Raw genomic sequence first — 16,451 nt, 5'->3', positions numbered from 1 at the left:
GGCAGACACTGAAGTGTTGCTGCTGTCTGTCTACCACAGACCGCAGAGTGCCCCATTAAACGGGCGTAGTGTTGTCCGCTAGCCAGGTGCTAAGTCAGCTCACTTGCAGAGAACCACCATTCCGCCATATGCAGCCGGAATGGCGTTATAATGTTTTTTAAGACAGCTTTTAATGGACGCGGCGTCTCGGCGGCGTTTTGTATTGCCTCCTGTAATTGGCTAGTTTTTAGCTAACGCGGAAGGAAGGCGTCTCCAGGGAGTCATCAATGACCAGCGTGTCGGCCGAGATACTACTCTAGTTCCTTCAGTTGATAACGATGTCCAAACGGATAAGAAACACGGAGTTGTGTGCGGACTGCTGTGTCCCAGGTAAGCAAACACAGTCAAACGGTCAGTGTGGTGTGCAACTAAAGGCACGTATCCGTTCTTGACACATTGACGCGTGGTTTATTCACCCTCGACTATCTCACACCTTCTGCTTCTAATCGGATTATTAGTGCACGGCTCACCCCCGCCACTTTACTGTTAAATGTACTGTCTGACAAGGTTAGTGTTGTTGACATGTATCCTAGATCCCAGGGAAGGGCTTCTGGTCAACCTTTAGGACAGTGCTCTTCTACTGGCGGCCCGGGGCCCAAATCCGGTCCGGGAATGACACCATACCAGTCTCCAAATTCAGTTAAAGTGGTTCTTAACTTGGGTTCGATCGAAACCCAGGGGTTCGGTGAGTCGGGCTCAGGGGTTCGGCGGAGGTCAAGACACACCCGACTCATCGTGTAAATAAAAATTTCTCCCTATCTGCGTATTACGGATACGGCAACAGCAGAAGTCACACTGATTTGCAGGTGTGTAATTTTTTGTGAGTTTATGCACTGTGTTGGTTTTGTTCTTTGAACAAGGTGATGTTCATGCACGGTTCATTTTGTGCACCAGTAAAAAAAACATGGTAACACTTTAGTATGGGGAACATATTCACCATTAATTAGTTGCTTATTAACATGCAAACATATTGGCTCTTAACTAGTAATTATTAGGTACTTATTAATGCCTTATTCGGCATGGCCTTAGTATAACCCTAACTCTCTAACCCTAACCCTAACCAAATAACTTTAAACTAAGTCTTTGTTACTTAGAATATGTTCCCCATACTAAAGTGTTACCAAAAACATATAACTTTGTCTTGAATTTGAAAAAATACAACATTTTATTTTTCACTAAAGAAGGGTTCGGTGAATGCGCATATGAAACTGGTGGGGTTCAGTACCTCCAACAAGGTTAAGAACCAAAACCTTGGAGACAAACATTTTTGCAGTGAATTCCTAAAAAAAACCTACAGTGCTCCTGATGTACAGAGCAGTGATACTTAGTGTGGTATCGTAGACAATCTTTTATTAACCTACTTATGTATGTAGGTTACCATGAATTGATTAACGTAGACTCCGACTTAAAAACAAGTTGAAAAACTTATTCGGGTGTTACCATTTGTTTGCAGCGAATTCTTAAAAAAAAACTACAGTGCTCCTGATGTACAGAGCAGTGTTACTTAGTGTGATATCGTAGACAATCTTTTATTAACCTACTTATGTGTTGGCCCTGTGATGACGTGGCGACTTGTCCAGGGTGTATCCCGCCTTCCGCCCGAATGCAGCTGAGATAGGCTCCAGCACCCCCCGCGACCCCAAAAGGGACAAGCGGTAGAAAATGGATGGATGGATGTATGTAGGTTACCATGAATTGATTAACGTGGACCCAGACTTAAACAAGTTCAAAAACTTATTCGAGTGTTACCATTTAGTGGTCAATTGTACGGAATATGTACTGTACTGTGGAATCTACTAATACAAGTTTCAATCAATCAATATGTATACCAGTGTTTTTCAACCACTGTGCCGCGGCACATTAGTGTACCGTGAGATATCGTTTGGTGTGTCGTGAGAGATTATGTAATTTCACCTAATTGGGTTAAAAATATTTTTTGCAAACCAGTAATTATTGTCTGTGCTGTCAAGAGCTCGGCAGAGTAACTGTGTAATACTCTTCCATATCAGTAGGTGGCAGCAGGTAGCTAATTGCTTTGTAGATGTCGGGAACATGTGTTGTCGTGATCACATTATGCGGATGACAGCGGGAGGCAGCGTGCAGGTAAAAAGGTATCCAATGCTTAAACCAAAAATAAACAAAAGGCATTGAAGCTTAGGGATGGCTAAGCAAAACCAAACTAGAACTGAACTGGCTGAAAAGTAGACAAAAACAGAATTCTGGACGACAGCAAAGACTTACAGTGCGTGGAGCAGACGGAGTCCACAAAGTACATCCGTACATGACAATCAACAGCAAAATAGGAGCGCAAGACATTAACTAAAACACTACACACAGGAAAACACCAAAAAACTCAAAATAAGTCAGTGTGATGTGACAGGTCGTGACAGTACACCTACTTTGAGACAAGAGTTATAGTAATGCAACTGTTGGTTATGGTTTGAATTCATATCCAACAATTGCAAAAACTACTTTTTACTGTCAATACTGTCGGCTGCTTTTGTGAACCCGTTCTCAAACAATGGCAAAAAAAACTATTCTGATTCTGCTGAGTTTCATTGTTTTCTGCTGGTGGTGTGCCTCAGGATTTTTTCAATGAAAATAATGTGCCTTGGCTCAGAAAAGGTTGAAAAACACTGATGTATACAGTTATGTTGGTTCCCTTGAGAGATAATAACACTTATATTAGATAGACCAATAGAGGGCGCACTCGTTGTAAGGTTGGCTCCTTTCTACGTCACTTGGCATAAGAAGAAGAGTGTACAAGCTTCCGTGTGTGCGCTACAAGACGTTGAGTAAACAACAATTAAGAACAATTCCTGTGCAGTGCATTCCTTTTGGAAATATAACACTCAGTAAGACCGGGAGCGAATGTTGGGCGGCCAAAAATGTCTATTTCTTAGTTGTGGTCCGTATGGGCCTCAGTGCTCCCCAGTTGTAATACACCTTTCCACCACTTTTGGCAGTTAGTCTAATGTCAAACAAACAGAAGAAGTCTGGAGCTAAAGTCATAGAGAAGTTTCTTAAGCGCACAAATTATGACTAAGTAATGAAGCTGCATTTTCATCTACACTTAAATTTTATTAACAGTTTAATTAAGAAACATGTATTATTATTATTTATTTATATAGTTAAAATGTATGTATTTTAGCGCTGTGTAATTGTAAGTACATTTATTTTTCATCTGTTTTTTGAGGCCCTTTCTTTTGCAGTATATTTGATTAGTGCTTAGTTTTCCAATCAGCCTGACCTAAACCTTGATATTAATATTTGCGATTAACACATGCTTTCATATCATTTGACAAGGTTTGTCCTTTTAAACTGTAAGTAGATTAGACATATTTATTGAATAACATTAAAATAGATAGTACTTCAGTGTTAATGTTTAAGTCCTGCTGGCCCCTCTGTAGTGGAAACGTTGGAAACCGAGGTCAGAAAGGTTAAGAACCCCTGGTATAGAGGAACTTGGACCATTGCAGTCACATTGCATTGATATTTTAACTTTGCTCACAAGTGGGGTCCAAACTTGTGATTTACCATAACTGAGGCGTTCCTCAAGGCTCCCCTTTAAGTCCCCTCTTTTTTTGGCAGTTAAACATTTTTTTTGAAATGTCATTCATGTAACTTAGGTGTTGCTGTAGTTTGTTTATTTCAGATGAAGTCAGTGGTCATTTGTGGTCTTTTTCAGAATTTAGGCTATTTAACTGGTGGCCCACGAGGGCAGTTAAAAAAACTTGTGAGGGACTAACTTTTTTGCAGAAGGTCCTTAAAAACAGCAGAACCCTCCTGTATCTCTGATAAGAGTACATAGACCAAAGTCAGACTATACAAAATAAGACTAATAGTCATTTCAGCATTTAGGCTATTTAACTGGTGGCCCATGAGGGCAGTTAAAAAAACTTGTGAGGGACTAACTTTTTTGCAGAAGGTCCTTAAAAACAGCAGAACACTCCTGTAACTCTGACACAAGTACATAGACCAAAGTCAAGTGTCTACCTTAGAAGCTGGTCCTCCAGACTATACAAAATAAGACTAATAGTCAAGGGAGACGTTCGGTTTCGCAGGTCCTTAGCTTTCTATCAATACACCAAACAATATGTCTGTGTGTTCTTGACATTTGAAATATCACAACAAGTGATATTTGCATTATGTGTGAAATCCCCTTTCTTTATTTGTGACGTGATGTTTTTCAGCATGCACAGGAAGCCAAACAGGATGCTGAGTGAATTGACTGACTGCTTTCAATTCGGAAGTTTTGTAAGGGGAATATCCTGTACAAATATACAATATAAAGGCACAGAGGGAAGCTTAATTAATTGATAAGGAAAATAAAGCAACAGAAATGCTTCCAGTTGTCTCTCAGCCTGTCATTTTGATGTTTTAATGGCACCACAGCAGCTGGCCTTGATCGCCCCTCCCTGCTCCTGTGACCAGTTGTTGGGTGTGAATATTTTTAGATTTTCAAGATCTGCTATTAAATTTAGCAGCACTCGTCGAAGAGAGGTTCCCTGCCAGTAGTTTGGGTGAGACTCTTAAAAATCACAACCCCAGGCACCATGAATGCCACTAGTAACCCCTGCAGCTGTTCACACTACCCTTCAGCTGCTGTCTTCTCCCAACATCAGCCAATCAGAAGGTGTCACAGTTTATTGGCCGTCGCGGAGGGACGTATGAATTTACAGTATTTTTACTATCAGACGCAGCAGTTCTTTTGAATGAGATGAAGTGTGGTGTGTAATTCACAATTTAAGATGTGTAACCCAATTTCCTGATAGCATCACACCACTTCAGTTTCATTTGGCCAGTTAAAGGGTGGCTTACCGAAGGTAATACATATTCATAATAACCTCTTTCAAGCTCACAAGCACTGATGGGATGTCCACATGGCTAACTATTTGCCATCTATCGAAAAAAATGATCTTCACTATCTTACATATGGCGGTATTGGTCTAAACTAATCTCTTATGGTGCTGCTATACGCTTAAAATCGCTGTTTGACCCATTGGTACATTTTCACTTTGGCCCTTGGAGACAAAACGTTTGGGCACCCGTGGTCTATGTGGATGTAACTCAACTTCCCATAGCTGATGTCATGTTGTTGTTCTTTAGACCAGTGGTTCTCAACGGGTTTTGGCGGCAACTATCACCCCTTGATGACAAGAGGCAACCCAAATTGCAGAACATTTTCATTCAATAGTCTAAAATAGCTTATATTTAATGAAAAAACAAAACAAGTTTTATGAATATTTAAAAAACAATACATTTTGTATCCATAGACTCTAAATTATTTGAACAAAACGCGTCTTTAAAGGTTTTCTATTCTGCTTCTGTTAATGTTAGATTCTCAATAAAGACTCCAGAGCCTTTACTTAGTTTGAAGAACTGTACAACTGAACATATGTACACAAATAAAGTGTGTCGGTTATAACTGACAGGATATACAAAATATGTTTTCCTGTAACATTCAACATATACATAATGCATTAAAAATGCACTGGCTTGAAGCTAAGTTTTACAAGCCGATTTCAAACAGTTCCAAGTATAACAATTAAATGGACAACACATATGTACACTCAAACAGGTACAATATGCATAAAATACTTACTGGTGGACACTTTCTAAGGCTCAGCAATTGATAGAACTGGCACAGTTAACATGTTAATGGAATCAGACATTTCAGGTCTGACTTCTTCTATGACAGCCATTTAAAAAAAAAAAAAAAAAAAAAAACAAGATTTATGTATACCCGGTGTGTATATATATATATATATATATATATATATATATATATATATATATATATATATATATATATATATATATATATATATATATATATATATATATATATATATATATACATACACACACACACACACACACACACACACACACACACACACACACACACACACACACAGTCGTGATCAAAAGTTTGCATACACCACTTGTAAAGAACATAATGTCATGGCTGTCTTGAGTTTCCAATAATTTCTACAACTCTTTATTTTTTTGGGATAGAGTGATTGGAGCGCATACTTGTTGGTCACAAAAAACATTCATGAAGTTTGGCTCTTTTATGAATTTATTATGGGTCTACTGAAAATGTAACCAAATCTGTTGGGTCAAAAGTATACATATAGCAATATTAATATTTGGTTACATGTCCCTTGGCAAGTTTCACTGCAATAAGGCACTTTTGGTAACTATCCACAAGCTTCTGGCAAGCTTCCGGTTGAGTTTTTGACCACTCCTCTCGACAAAATTGGTGCAGTTCAGCTAAATTTGTTGGTTTTCTGACATGGACTTGTTTCTTCAGCATTGTCCACACGTTTAAGTCAGGACTTTGGGAGGGCCATTCTAAAACTTTAAGTCTAGCCTGATTTAGCCATTGCTTTACCACTTTTGACATGTATTTGGCGTCATTGTCCTGTTGGAACACCCAACTGCGCCCAAAACCCAACCCCCTGGTTGTATGTATACTTTTGACCCAGCAGATTTGGTCACATTTTCAATAGACCCATAATAAATTCATTAAAAGAACAGAACTTCATGAATGTTTTTTGTGACCAAAAAGTATGTGCTCCAATCACTCTATCACAAAAAAATAAGAGTTGTAGAAATGATTGGAAACTCAAGACAGCCATGACATTCTGTTCTTTACAAGTGTATGTAAACTTTTGATCGCGACCATATATTTATACACTACCGTTCAATAGTTTGGGGTCACCCAAACAATTTTGTGGAATAGCCTTCATTTCTAAGAACAAGTATAGACTGTCGAGTTTCAGATGAAAGTTCTCTTTTTCTGGCCATTTTGAGTGTTTAATTGACCCCACAAATGTGATGCTCCAGAAACTCAATCTGCTCAAAGGAAGGTCAGTTTTGTAGCTTCTGTAACAAGCTAAACTGTTTGCAGATGTGTGAACATGATTGCACAAGAGTTTTCTAATCATCAATTAGCCTTCTGAGCCAATGAGCAAACACATTGTACCATTAGAACACTGGAGTGATAGTTGCTGGAAATAGGCCTCTATACACCTATGTAGATATTGCACCAAAAACCAGACATTTGCAGCTACAATAGCCATTTACCACATTAGCAATGTATAGAGTGTATTTCTTTAAAGTTAAGACTAGTTTAAAGTTATCTTCATTGAAAATAAGGACATTTCAATGTGACCCCAAACTTTTGAACGGTAGTGTATATATATATCAATCAATCAATCAATATATATACAGTGTTGGTTTAGTTACTGAAAACCAGTAACTAGTTACAGTTAGTAGTTACTTCATTTCAAAAGTAACTCCGTTACTAACTCAGTTACTTACACCAAAAAGTAATGCGTTACTGTGAAAAGTTACTTCTTTTTTCATTAATGCCCTTTTAGCCTTCATTTCAGTACTGTTATTGCACTGGAGAATAATACAATCTGTTGATCAACTTGACAAGCATTTGCATCACTGAACTCTGCCAAGCAATGTGGTCTACATACAACACACAAAGACAAAGATATGTTTCAAAGGGCCAATTTGTTTCAGGCCAGAACAAATTGACAAAACTATTTTAAATATCTGCAACATAACATACATAAGTAACAAACAGCATAATAACAACATAGCTGTAAAGCAAGGAAGGCACACACTACATACACAAAGCCTAACCAGGTGTTTTTTTCTCAAGGAATTCTGAAACAAAATCATGTCTGAAGCCCAGAACACTCTACACATTTCCCCAGTTATAGTTTAGAGAAAAGGAAAGATTGGCCTAGCCCACTAGCATCCCTCTTTATGTTTATGAACTTTATAGTCTATACATTTAGAGTGATGTGATAATCAAACACTCTAAAAGTCTACAATGAAAGAGTATATAAGAGAATTGACAGTGTGTGTACCTTCAGTGATGAATGACGAGCAGAGGCAGAGTTAATCCTTAAGTGGTGGTGGTGGAGAGAAAGTGGCATCAGAGTCTGTGTCTCTCTTTACTAGCTTCGTCGAAGCATGTTGCTTTTGTAGGTGTTTCAGCAGATTTTAATTGCTGTTTTGGGCAGTAGGTGGGATCCGCCATGATCAGACAGTGAAGTTGGCACGTTGTGTAAAATAAAAATAAAATATAATGATTTGCAAATCCTTTTCAACCTATATTCAATTGAATAGACTGCAAAGACAAGATACTTAACGTTAGAACTGGAAAACGTTATCTTTTGCAAATATTAGCGCATTTGGAATTTGATGCCTGCAACATGTTTAAAAAATGCTGGCACAAGTGCCAAAAAAGACTGAGAAAGTTGAGGAATGCTCATCAAACACTTATTTGGAACATCGCACAGGTGAACAGGATAATTGGGAACAGGTGGGTGCCATGATTGGGTATAAAAGCAGCTTCCATGAAATGCTCAGTCATTCACAAACAAGGATGGGGCGAGGGTCACCACTTTGTGAACAAATGCGTGAGCAAATTGACGAACAGTTTAAGAACAACATTTCCCAATGAGCTATTGCAAGGAATTTAGGGATTTCACCATCTATGGTCTGTAATATCATCAAAAGGTTCAGAGAATGTGGAGAAATCACTGCAAGTAAGCGATGATATTACAGACATTCGATCCCTCAAGCGGTACTGCATCAAAAAGCGACATCAGTGTGTCAATGATATCACCACATGGGCTCAGGAACACTTTAGAAAACCACTGTCAGTAACTACAGTTCGTCGCTACATCTGTAAGTGCAAGTTAAAAAACTGTACTATGCAAAGCGAAAGCCATTTATCAACAACACCCAGAAACGTCGCCGGCTTCGTTGGGCCCGAGCTCACCTAAGATGGACTGATGCAATGGAAAAGTGTTCTGACGAGTTCACATTTCAAATTGTTTTTGGAAACTGTGGACGTCGTGTCCTCCGGAACAAAGAGGAAAAGGACCATCAGGACTGTTATAAGCGCAAAGTTCAAAAGCCAGCATCAGTGATGGTATGGGGGTGTATTAGTGCCCAAGGCATGGGTAACTTACACATCTGTGAAGGCGCCATTAATGCTGAAAGGTACATACAGGTTTTGGAGCAACCTATGTTGCCATCCAAGCAATGTTACCATGGACGCCCCTGCTTATTTCAGCAAGACAATGCCAAGCCACGTGTTACATCAACGTGGCTTCATAGTAAAAGAGTGCGAGTACTAGACTGGCCTGCCTGTAGTCCAGACCTGTCTCCCATTGAAAATGTGTGGCGCAATATGAAGCCTAAAATACGACAACTGAGACCCCGGACTGTTGAACAACTTAAGCTGTACATCAAGCAAGAATGGGAAATAATTCCACTTGAAAAGCTTCTAAAATTGATCTCCTCAGTTCCCAAACGTTTACTGAGTGTTGTTAAAAGGAAAGGCCATGTAACAGTGGTAAAAATGCCCCTGTGCCAAATTTTTTGCAATGTGTTGCTGCCATGAAATTCTAAGTTAATAATTATTTGCAAAAAAAAATTAAGTTTCTCAGTTCGATCATTAAATATCTTGTCTTTGCAGTCCATTCAATTGAATATAAGTTGAAAAGGATTTGCAAATCATTGTATTCTGTTTTTATTTACGAATTACACAACGTGCCAACTTTACTGGTTTTGGGTTTTGTATGTATGAATGTATGTATACATACACGTGTGTGTATATATGTGCATATATACACGTGTGTACATATGTATGTGTGTAAACACATGTGTATATATACACGTATGTATGTATATTGTGTATATGTATATATATTCGCCCATGCCCGAATTGCGACGCCTCTAAAATCTCTCTCCCACCTCTTGTACCCTGCAGCAGCCGAACACATCTGATGGTTGCAGCCAAGTACAAACCCCGATTCCATATGAGTTGGGAAATTTTGTTAGATGTAAATATAAATGGAATACAATGATTTGCTAATCATTTTCAACCCATATTCAGTTGAATATGCTACAAAGACAACATATTTGATGTTCAAACTGATAAACATTTTTTTTTTGTGCAAATAATCATTAACTTGAGAATTTGATGCCAGCAACACGTGACAAAGAAGTTGGGAAAGGTGGCAATACATACTGATAAAGTTGAGGAATGCTCATCAAACACTTATTTGGAACATCCCACAGGTGAACAGGCAAATTGGGAACAGGTGGGTGCCATGATTGGGTATAAAAGTAGATTCCATGAAATGCTCAGTCATTCACAAACAAGGATGGGGCGAAGGTCACCACTTTGTCAACAAATGCGTGAGCAAATTTTTGAATAGTTTAAGAAAAACCTTTCTCAACCAGCTATTGCAAGTAATTTAGGGATTTCACCATCTACAGTCCGTAATATCATCAAAGGGTTCAGAGAATCTGGAGAAATCTCTGCACGTAAGCAGCTAAACCCGTGACCTTTGGTCCCTCAGGCTGTACTGCATCAACAAGCGACATCAGTGTGCAAAGGATATCACCACATGGGCTCAGGAACACTTCAAAAACCCACTGTCAGTAACTACAGTTGGTCGCTACATCTGTAAGTGCAAGTTAAAACTGTCATATGCAAGGCGAAAACCGTTTATCAACAACACCCAGAAACGCCGTCGGCTTCGCTGGGCCTGAGCTCATCTAAGATGGACTGATACAAAGTGGAAAAGTGTTCTGTGGTCTGACGAGCCCACATTTCAAATTGTTTATGGAAACTGTGGACGTCGTGTCTTCCGGACCAACGAGGAAAAGAACCATCCGGATTGTTATAGGCGCAAAGTTGAAAAGCCAGCATCTGTGATGGTATGGGGGTGTATTAGTGCCCAAGACATGGGTAACTTACACATCTGTGAAGGCGACATTAATGCTGAAAGATACATTCAGGTTTTGGAGCAACATATGTTGCCATCCAAGCAACGTTACCATGGACGCCCCTGCTTATTTCAGCAAGACAATGCCAAGCCACGTGTTACATCAACGTGGCTTCATAGTAAAAGAGTGCGGGTACTAGACTGGCCTGCCTGTAGTCCAGACCTGTCTCCCATTGAAAATGTGTGGCGCATTATGAAGCCTAAAATACCACAACGGAGACCCCCGGACTGTTGAACAACTTAAGCTGTACATCAAGCAAGAATGGGAAAGAATTCCACCTGATAAGCTTAAAAAAGTTGTCTCCTTGAGTGTTGTTAAAAGGAAAGGCCATGTAACACAGTGGTGAACATGCCCTTTCCCAACTACTTTGGCACGTGTTGCAGCCATGAAATTCTAAGTTAATTATTATTTGAAAAAAAAAAAAAAGTTTGAGTTTGAACATCAAATATCTTGTCTTTGTAGTGCATTCAATTGAATATGGGTTGAAAATGATTTGCAAATCATTGTATTCCGTTTATATTTACATCTAACACAATTTCCCAACTCATATGGAAACAGGGTTTGTAGAAGCGCACTCTGGAATTTGCTGTAGTTGCTTCAAGACATGATAAATCCACACAATGGACATAGATCTTCATGATGATTTTCTCCATCCCACATTTGACCCATATTAAATTCCGTTGTGTCACATTGTTGTGTGTGACTGTTGTGGCACATGGTTAGTTTTTACCTTTAGAAATATGCTCTTTTTGCTTGTCTTTAATAGGTGTCTTTGTCTTTCATCTAACAGTAACTATTACATGCCACTGTAAGTGTTGTGTTCCCTCCCTCACAGAACCCCGCTGGGCCTCAGTGAACAGGGGGGTGTTAATTTGTGACGAGTGCTGCAGTGTTCATCGAAGTCTGGGCAGACACAGCTCCCAAGTCCGCCACCTGACGCACACACCATGGCCTCTTACACAGCTACAGGTAGCACTTATGTTTCTCACATATCATTTATTGACACACATTGAAATTAGCTAGTTGCTTACTACTAAACATGTAACACATTTGTACACAAGGTGTATAGATTTTACCTTGTGATGTGTTGCGGCAGTATTCTATAGCTCTGGAACTATAAAAGACAGTTTAGCATGTTTCTTTTTTTCCCTCATAGATGGTTCAGATGTTGTACAGCAATGGTGCAAATTCAATTTGGGAGCATTCACTTCTGGACCCAGCATCTGTTATGAGTGGGAAACGCAAAGCCAGCCCCCAGGATAAACTGCAGTGAGTTGTTTTTCAAAGATTTGTTAAAATGGGCATATCATAGAAAACTGACTTTTTAATGGCTCTTTGTTTCTGGACTGAAGTGCACGCCCAAATATCAAGTGTGAAATAATAAACCATTTTTAGCTGCCTATAATAGAAAATGTCTCCAAGCAAGCTGTTCGTATGTTGTTCGTATTATGATGTCACAATACTAATTTACATAAACATTTGGTCATTTGCTTGAGTTAGGGCACCTCCCCAAATCTAGCTGCTCTTAACAGGGTTGTTTAGAGAGCATTTTAGGACTGCTTTAATTCTTGATCCTTGGCATATTTTTTCAGAAGCGTGCCACAGACTTGACCATTTTAAAAACTCAATGGGGAAAATAAGTATTTTATCTCCTATTGATTTTTGTGCTTTTACATCCTTAAAGGATATGCACATTCCAGAGTTGTTATGGTAGTTTTGTTCTGACAGAGACAGCATGAAAAAATAATATTGGTTAAAGGTTATAACTTAATTTGTATTTCCTTGAGGGTAATACATCTGATCACCAACCAATCAGCGAGCATTCTGACCACCACAGACTGGTTATGTCGCCATTAAAAACACAATTTAGTTATGTCCCTTTAAGGAAGTACTCCTAATCCTAACTCACAGAAACAGTCTCTACCATTCAAACCACCACCACGGGTAAGACCAAAGAGTTTTCAAAGGACCATTATAGCGCTACACAAAACTGGAATGGACTACAAGACCATCAAAAATAATCTTTTTAAAAAATAAGTAAACTGCTTATAAATTCGTAAAAGGAGGAATAACAAGATAACAGCTTATCACCCTTACTCTGGAGCTCCATGCAATACTTCAACTGTGGGGTAGGGATGATTGTGAAAAAGGTGAGGGACCAGCCAAGAATTGCAAGGGAGGAGCTGGTTAATGATGTCAAGGGAAATGGGAGCACGGTCACCAGGAAAGGCTTTAGTGATACACTTTGCTGTTATGGACTGAGATCCTGCAGTGCCCGCAATGTCCCCCTGCTCAAGAAGACTCATGTCTGAAGTTTGACAATCAATGACTCAGGAAATGTTTGGGAGAATGCTATGTGGGCAAATGAGACCATAATTGAGCACTTTGGCATCAAGTTGAATAGGGCGGCAGCCATCGATTATTTTAGTAATGGAGTAATCTATTGATTATTTTGTTCGATTAATCGAGTAAACAAATAGAACTGTCTTTATATCCTTTATGCTTAATTTAGAGAAAATAGTTGAAATAAAAATGTTTCTGCTTGCCATAACCTTTCTTCTTTATTTCTAATAAAAGAAAATCATCAACATTGAAATCACACTTACAACGTTTGTGCATTAATTCAAATAAAAACTCTAAGCTGTGCACCATCACACAGATCATAGCACCCACCGCTCTCATGTGTGCTCTATTGCAGCGTCCGTGCGTAAATTATGGCATCGTATTTAAAGTTCTGGGTACTCTATGTCCGAATTTAATACATTTGTATTAGTCAGTCATTATGCGCTAAAGTGTTCTTTTTTTACGCACTTGAAGTTACACTCATTTCTCTTATTTGTATATTCCCATCAAGCCTGCGGACACGCCCACATTGCATAATTAAGGCAAAAGTGCTTAAGTCTGGAATGATGGCGGGCTCATTACTAATGATGGCGGGCTCATTATTAATGAGGCGGACTTTGCAGTGGTGCCTTTTTTTGGTTGCTTGAAAATTATGGAACATGGAGTTTTACTAACACTTGTGAATGTCTTTAAAATGAGAAATATAACACTTTAAATCTGAATATTATGTATCCATCCCGGCTGTGCATATCATGTGAAAGTGTGTTGCCATGGTGATTATAACCACCCTAATATTTGTTGTGATGTTAAGTTGTGTTTGGTAGTGATGTATGATACCACTGATTTTCTTTCCAATCCGATCCGGAGTCAAATTCAGTCCAGTATTGGCGATACCGATCTGGTACTGGTACAGTTTTTAATTTTACCTAATGTGTCTGGTAAAAAATAATAATATAGCTCATTGCATACAGAATATACAATATAGTTCTTAATAATTCTAACTTTACCTGAATAAATCTAGGCTATTTTGCCAATAGGAGATGAGTGTATTGCCATAATATACATAACAAGATCTCATAAATGTAGTTGCTTTCCAGTGTGTTTCTGTTAAGGATATACATAATCTCGAACTACTGAAGAATTAAAGTATTGATATTTTAATTTGTGAATCAATATTAAAGCATTAAGATCTGGTATCGGCTGTATTGATATTTCAGAATTGATCAGGACAACACTAGTGTTTAGTACAAATGTTTGTGAAGCCGTGATGTGTCTGAGGGGCTGAAACAGGTGTGTGTTTGTGCTTGCGTGGGGGAACGTGACAGTTTGGTATTAACAGTCAATAAGTCTATTAATAGATTCTAGAATTGACATGCATATTTTAATATTCACATGATCAATGATCACTGTCCAGATGCATTGAATATCCGTTAGTACCAGTATGTTCATTCACGGCAGATATACGCCGGTCCGCTTCCGCTGTGGTCAGATTTTTTATAGTTGATTTAGAGTGGCACTATGGTCCTTCTATCCTCATCTCAATGTATGTTTCCAGGTGTCTCTATTTCTCCACCAAGTGCTCAGATATATCTTGGCATTTGGATCAAATCCTTATTTCCCTCAATAAATTAATTCATAAAATGTATTTAGTAGGATTTAATTGTATATTCTGTCTCGCTGTTGGTGTGAAACTACATTATAATTTTGTAATGTTCAGATAGTAAATTTACAAAATCAACTTGGGATCAGGTACTTATTTTCCCTACTGTATGTCTCTTTTGACGTTTGCTTGCTAGATGTTCATGCACAGTTATTCTTTCTCTTTTTTGAACTGTTTTATTTCATGTGCTCCACGTAGCCCCAACAAATCCGAATTCATTAAAGCCAAATACCAAATGCTCGCATTTGTCCACCGCATGCCTTGTCGGGAGGATGACAGCTCAACAGCCAAGGATTTAAGTAAGGTGAGATGAAATGCTGCTGGTAACTACACAAATTTTACATCAATTCATTTTAAAATGTGACTTTTCTTTCTCCTTTCCAGCAACTTCACTCAAGTGTGCGCACTGGAAATCTTGAGACCTGTTTGAGGTTGCTATCTCTGGGAGCTCAAGCAAACTTTTTTCACCCGGTAAGAACTCCCCCCATTTCCCCATCGAGCTCCATATTTTGTCTATGTATTTGTTTTAGTATAAAATGTTTTCCTAACTCAAGGAAAAAGGAAACACTCCCCTGCATGTGGCTGCAAAGGCGGGACAAGTCTCTCAGGCTGAATTGTTAACTGTTTATGGGGCCGACCCTGGAGCTCCTGACAGCAACGGCAAAACTCCCATTGATTATGCAAGGTTAGTCACGTGATCATATTAAATTTAGTCCAGCTGGATCAACCACTTACTAGTGTTTTAATGCATTCGCCTTAGGGAGGCGGGCCATCACGACCTGGCAGATAGACTGGTGGAAATTCAGTATGAGCTGACGGATCGGCTGGCGTTCTACTTGTGTGGGAGAAAACCAGGTGTGCTGGGATTTCACTGAATTGTGAAGATACAAATAATGTTCATGTACTTTTATATGTATTTGTTAAATCTGTTCTCTTAAACCACTACTAGTAACATAAGCTAGTCAGTGGTATTCTTTGAGCAAGTTGCAAACAGCCCCTTTAACTAACTACTGTATTGGAACCTCTCAGGCCATGTTCACACAAATACGAATATGGATGTTATAAAATGCATATTTTTCTTTGCATTTTGGCCTTTTAAAAACACTGATTTTTGTCTTTAAAAAAATGTTTTTGCAAAACCCCGTCCGGAGTGGAGATTTTCCAAAAACTCTGGTTTCAGTGTTTGTTTGTGGGTGGGTAAAATATAGCCTTTTGTCAGGCATTATTCAATATGATCTCATGTTTTTAAACTTAATTTAACAGCAGAACATTAAGGGTTTGACTTACGTGTGTTGGGGTTTACTCTCGTGCAACAGTGCGCCTTGGTACTTTTATAGGTACAGACTGAATTCCATCTGTACTACCGAGTACCAATTTACGTTAAATCAAATGGTACTATATTTTGATAACTTTGTTGCATGTGACTTCACTTCCAGTTGCAGACTTGACACAGGCTCAAACACTTGGCGGGCAAACAGAAGTATTCGTAGCGGATTGTCTCTAGCTAATGTTGTAATTTTCCATTCCAACAATGCAAGGATGCTTGATAGAAATTAAGGCTCCGCTTTTAAAA

At 38.8% G+C, this 16,451-nt stretch overlaps 1 protein-coding gene across 6 annotated transcripts in view; it reads left to right on the top strand.

Moving 5' to 3' along the window:
* Nucleotides 1-16,451, top strand: part of git2a (G protein-coupled receptor kinase interacting ArfGAP 2a) — a 63,612-nt gene continuing 47,161 nt past the window's right edge. For 2 of the 6 annotated variants that reach the window (XM_062051279.1, XM_062051278.1), the window contains exons 1-7: nt 6-369; nt 11,711-11,844; nt 12,032-12,144; nt 15,077-15,182; nt 15,263-15,349; nt 15,433-15,563; nt 15,639-15,733. In XM_062051279.1, coding sequence (XP_061907263.1) covers nt 318-369; nt 11,711-11,844; nt 12,032-12,144; nt 15,077-15,182; nt 15,263-15,349; nt 15,433-15,563; nt 15,639-15,733 — 718 coding nt within the window. In that variant the 5' untranslated portion in view covers nt 6-317. Of the gene's footprint in view, nt 370-11,710; nt 11,845-12,031; nt 12,145-15,076; nt 15,183-15,262; nt 15,350-15,432; nt 15,564-15,638; nt 15,734-16,451 lie in introns of all 6 variants that reach the window. The other 4 variants (XM_062051281.1, XM_062051276.1, XM_062051275.1 and 1 more) reach the window with 4 other exon arrangements.

Source organism: Entelurus aequoreus, linkage group LG06 (assembly GCF_033978785.1).
Source record: "Entelurus aequoreus isolate RoL-2023_Sb linkage group LG06, RoL_Eaeq_v1.1, whole genome shotgun sequence".
Lineage (NCBI taxonomy): Eukaryota > Metazoa > Chordata > Actinopteri > Syngnathiformes > Syngnathidae > Entelurus > Entelurus aequoreus.
Note: the sequence above shows the minus strand (reverse complement) of the source record. Positions and strands in the feature narration are given on the sequence as shown.